The 5,568-nt window shown below is 50.4% G+C and overlaps 1 protein-coding gene across 1 annotated transcript; it reads right to left on the minus strand.

Moving 5' to 3' along the window:
• Positions 1-2,646: 2,646 nt before the first annotated feature.
• Positions 2,647-4,984, minus strand: RD3 (RD3 regulator of GUCY2D). The gene is made up of 2 exons (XM_006198876.3): positions 4,689-4,984; positions 2,647-2,929 (listed from the first exon to the last, which is right to left on the minus strand). The coding sequence occupies exons 1-2, from the start codon at positions 4,982-4,984 to the stop codon at positions 2,647-2,649; spliced, it is 579 nt and encodes a 192-aa protein (XP_006198938.3).
• Between the last annotated feature and the right edge of the window lie 584 nt (positions 4,985-5,568).

Below are 5,568 nucleotides of genomic sequence, written 5' to 3' on the forward strand. Positions count from 1 at the left end.
CTTGTCAATGTGTCGGGCTTGATTAGATCCTCATTCAAAGGAATAACCTGCAAAGATCATTTGTTGGGAATAGTTAGGGGAAATTGAATATAGATTGGGTATTAGATGATATTAAGGAATTAATTATTAATTTTGTTGGGAGTGATAGTATTGTATTGTAGGAATACACAGGAAATTTTTCTTATTCCTTTGCAGTGCATACTGAAGTATTCAGGGGTATAATGTAATGATGTCTAGGATTTATTTTTAAATACCAAAAAATAGAAAAGTAAATATGGAAAAATGTTAATAACTATTAAACCTTGATGATGGGCATATTGGAGGGGGCGGGGTCCTTACACTTTTTCCTCTACTTTTCTGTGTGGCTGAAAATGTTCATAAGGCTTAACAAGTGAAAGAATAAACCACAAAGCAAAATAACGTAATCACAGAGTGGTCCAGAACCCACTGGCGCCCTCTAGTGGTCAGTGGTGTTGAGCTGCATGAGAAACTCAAACTGCCAGGAGCCTCCATCACACTCGCAAGGAGGCTCTCAAACCGTTTTATTCTTTCATTTGTTGTTACTGGGTTTTTAAAACTCAAGATTGAGACAGACCTCATTACTCCGGGTTTGAGTGCCACCAGCTGGGATTCCCTGCAGTGGGACAACGGGTGTCTGAAGTTGATGGCTTCTGTCTGTCTTGACTGAGGTGGGCAAGAAAGGCTTTCGTGGGAGGGCAGTGACTGCAACTTAAAAGAACACAACGAAAGCTCAAGTCTTCCTTTTCTTTGGGAAGAACAGGTACATGCAGGGTGGTGGAAAAGAGGAAACAGGGTCGATGTTTTCTTAACTGGTCTCCTCTGAAGTCCCCTCGGAGTTGACCTTGATACTTCATTCCCTGGGGAAAACATGACCCACATCCAGGGCATCACAAAGCCCACACTGCCCGTGGCTAGTAAGCCTTTTCTAGCTCTCCCAACACTTTTGCTCCCCAAACTGAGCTGTCTGCTTACCAAAGGTCACTTCTGTTCCTGCTAAACCCTGTGTGTACCAGTTGTTCTTATTGTTATGCTAAAAGTACACACAAGCTAATAAAACTTAAGTGCAGGACTCCCATCAGACAACCCACACGTGTCACAAAAGAAGTGAACACAGCTTGGATCTACATTAAAAGTTCGGCAATTGGATGAACTTTTTTATGTGTTAAAATATGTAAGATATTTAATGTGTATATTTTTATTTAAGTGAGTCTCAACTGTCACTGATTATGTTAATGAGCTGATCAACTCTTTCATCTTGATACCATTAGATGGAGGTTTTCCACTATCCTTTGATTCTCTGTCCAGATTTGAGTGAAAATATCCAAAACCAGATCATTATAAATTTTTTCCCCACTCAGCTTGGTCAAGGAATATATAGATACCCCCACATTGACTTATCTGCTCTTGGCATTTTATTTAGACTAATAATAAGACCCACTTGCATTTTCTGACCATGCACTGACAGTTGAGGGCAGACACTTTCCCCACCCATTCCCCCACACCCAGCTTCAGCTCAGTCAGGGTGTGTGAGGAGGCTGCCTGATATCTTCCAGATTTGCTATTGTTGATCCACGCACTGGATAATCCACATGCCCATCATCAAGATCTAACCGTGTTAGAAATGGAAGGACAGAGAAGTCTGTAGGGTGACATTGCACTCAGGAGCCTCGAGGTCAGTTAGAGGCTTGGGCATCATTTTCTCTGAAGAAAATCAAAGAGCAGGCACAACCAGATAGAGAAGGACCCTGGAATCAGAGAGCTGGCTCTCCAGAGCAGCGAGTCAGAAGGCCTTGAAGCTTAGCCTCTGGAAGGAGCTGCTGGGGGCTGGCCACTTCCCACATGATGACTGTGGGATGGGGGAATGGCGACCTACCTCAGACCCCCACCCTGGTGCCAAGGTAAAGAGATGCATCAGACCACAGGCAGGCAGAGACCAGCCCTTGGACCTGTCCCATCATAGCCCAGGACTCAAGGACTCAGGGGCAGAGACTTATGTGTGTGGGACAATCTCACCACCCATGGGGATCTTGCTACAGTTAATGGTGGCAGAAGCCTGGACCTCTTGGAGCCTCAGTCCTCTCATTCACTACTTGGAGGAGAGTAGACCTGGGTCCCTTACAGCTCTGCCCATCCCCGAGGCTGTGACCCACCTGCAGGGGTGAGACTGACCAGTCACCAGCAGAGAATGGACACCATCTGACAGGTGCCTCATCATTGCCCAGGGAGAGGGGATGAATGGGACATCTCTAAGGTGAGGTGAGAACTTATGACTTGGCAAAAAGCAGGGCAACTCTTCCTATTCCAGACAGAAGCAGAAGATAGCGAGGGCGTGGTGGTCTTCCAAGACCCTGAATCTCCCTGAGGCAGGGAATGGGCTGCTCCAGCCGACTTGTGCAGGGGAGTGAAGGGGCCCTTGCTGCAGCTCCAAGCCCTGACTAGGCCTTGTGGCCAACTGGAGAGGGCAGTGAAGGGTGGCTCCATCTAATAGGAGTGTCTTGGGATGGGGTGGTTTCTTTGGCCCCTGCGTCAGGGGCAGGGCGGCTGGGGAAGTTCCAGGGCCCAGGACGGTCCCGAGCTATCACGCCCTCCCACAGGTGGCTCCGCTCCTGGGCAGGTGAGGGCGGGTCAGTACTCTTTCTGCGCCCGGAACTCGGGCAGGCTCCAGGTCCGGGACGGCGGAGGCGCGTCCCGCTCCACGTCCTCCGAGATGGTGCGGATGTCGCTGGCGAAGGGGGCGATGCGCGCGCGGGTCTTGAAGGTGGCGCGGGGCCGCAGGTTCCACTGCCTAGTCAGCTTTTGCGCCTCCTCCTCCTGCTGCATCCTCTCCAAGACCTCCTGCAGCACCGAGCGGAAGAGTCCGGACACCTCCTGCACCTCGGGCTCGTGCTCCGCTATCAGCTGCCTGAACCTGGGTGCAGAGATGGGAGAGGTGAGAGGGCGCGGTGGGGCGGGTCACCCGGGCGCGGCGCTTGGCCAGTGTCTAACCCCAGGCGCGTCTCCGTGCACCTCCGTGGGCAATTCCCTCCCCCCACCCCACTGCTTCCCCACTTCTTTTGAAGTGAATCAGGAACCACCCACCCACCTACTTAGTGCCCCAGCCCATCCTGAGTTCAAATTCCAGCTCTGCCACCTCTTGCCTTCATGTGACTCAGCTTCCTCGTCTGTAAACTGGGGTCATAGTTATTCTTTTGTAAGATTTAATGTGCTGATGTATGTAAAGATGCTGGCACTTCCCTCAGGTCATCAATGCAGTAGTAGTAAGGGAAGACCATCGCTCTCAGGGACTTTTCTGGCTAACCCTCTCCCACCCTTCTGCCGTCCCTGGCTAGTGTGATCTCTCTGAAATATGTATCTGCTTCTGTCACTGTCCCACGCTATTCCTTCCGTAGCTCCCCGCCACCTGCTGGGTGAGAGTGAGCTGTCTGGCCATGCGCACCAGGCTCCCTGCTAATCCGCCACAGTCTGCAAGGCAGCCAGGAAGAATCACGTGGTACCCCACTGCCTCAGGTTCTCCTGGATCCCTGCCCAAGCTGTTTCCTCTGCCTAACAGGTCTCTGGCTTAGAGCTCAAGAATGAACAATAGCTAGCAAGTCCATTTAGTACCTGGTTTCCTCTACCATATTGAGAGTAAGGACTTCTCCAACTTCTCAGCAATGAGATAGGAAATGTGATGGGACAGTCCCCAGAGTGTCCCCAGCAGCCCTCCCCCCATTTATGAGTTTTGGTTTGCCAGCTTAGATTCTTTTATCAGCACCGCCCATAGCCCATGACTCATGACTCACCCCCAGCCCTGTCCCCAGGGTGCTTCTGGAACTAGGTACATTTGAGGGGTTTCCATGGTGCAGAATAAGAAAAATGGGGGAGGGTAAGATTCTCAGCCTAGAGGAATAAGTGTGAGGGGGTGGTGATAAGACCACAGAACCCAAAGGAGTATGAACAGGACTGAAGAAGAAGTTTTTAAGCAGAATTTCAAAGAGAAAGCTGTCTCATAGATGCATCTATTGGCTAAAGAGATGGGTAAGGGAAGCTTTGGGGAGACTAAGGGGGATTTAAGATGTTTTATTGTGGAATTTTATTCCTTTACTAGGGTTCAAGAAATGCAGGTAAAAAACTTGAATTAGTTTTGACATTACTCTTGGCTGTTGGACTCTGCTTCCTTAACCCTGAACCCAACGAAGACTGGACCATGTGGCTCACAGCTTTATTAAAGTTATATTGAAGTTCAGGAACAGGTCTGTATTCAAGTTATAAACGTCCGATGCCCCAGGGCTCTGATTCCTTTGAGAATGCGTGCACACAAACACACACACACACACACCCCTTAGATAAACTAGTGTGAAATAGAGTAACTGCGAAACCAATTTTGGAGAGATTATGTGGGAAAACCTCTCTTAGAAGGTAATATGGAAGATGAACTAATGATGGAGAGGAAGCAGTCAGGATGCTAACAGTCCAGGCAGGGAGGATAGAAAGCTCAAAGGCCTGGGGTTCTTTCCTATCAAAACCCACGTGCCTCCACCCCCTTTTGAGCCCCTAGCCCTGGCCTGGCATGCCAGGGCCTCTTTCAGACCCAGCTTCCTGTCCTGGTAGCTCAGGCCCTTGCCGCTGTGGTCACCCGCCCTAGAGTCTGAAGTCCAACCGTTGGTCCCTGTCATTGCCGGGGTTACCTGAGGATGGCAGGCCCGCAGTAGGATGGGTGGATCTTGGCACAGACATCCTCCAGTTGCATTCTCTCCCCGGGGCTGAGGTCGTAGGTGGGCCGGGGCGCGCTGGCCAGCCAGCTGTAGTCCACGCCGGTGCAGATCTTCCTGACCGCGTTGCTGCGCTCCCACTGCTGCCGCTCAGCCTCTCGCATCTGCCCTGCCAGCTCCACCATGAGCGTCTCCAGCACCATCTCCGCTGGACTCCGCGACGACAGCCGTGGTGGGGCCTCGTTCCACCGGAGCCACGGGATGAGGGACATGACACCACCAGGCCCTGCCGAGACAGGGCAGGAATGCATCTTCCTTGGGCTCCTCTGTCAGTTAGGGTGGGGAAAACAAGCGGGAGGGAAGAGAGCTGGGATCGGAGTGAAAAGAACTGCTTCCGACCCTCACAGCTGGGTGACCTCCAGTAAGTCGCTTAACCTCTCTGAGCAATCATTTCTAATTCTGTAAGACAAGGTAGAGCTGTTGCAAGAAGCTGTCGTGAATAAACTTGGGAAGCTCCAAGCACTCACATAAAAGTAAGATAATCTCTCATGGTTCTAACAATCCCTAAGACATCCAGATGACTGAGCCCTGAGGAACTGCCCCCTGAATTCTTGCTAACTCCAAACCAAATGGAGTTAAAAACAAGACAAGTCCCAAATGGAGTCACTTATGCTAAGACCCATGTCGCCAAACCAAGTAAACTTAATTACAGCTTTGCCTCTTCCAGAAATGGAATCTTAAACCAGTCAGTCAGGAATTGCCTGATCAGCACTAGTTAGGTTATATGCCAGACAGACCCCTGCCGTCCCCTAAAGGAAGGTAACTTTGCAATAACTAACCCACCTTTTTGCCTAGT

Source organism: Vicugna pacos, chromosome 23 (genome assembly GCF_048564905.1).
Source record: "Vicugna pacos chromosome 23, VicPac4, whole genome shotgun sequence".
NCBI lineage: Eukaryota > Metazoa > Chordata > Mammalia > Artiodactyla > Camelidae > Vicugna > Vicugna pacos.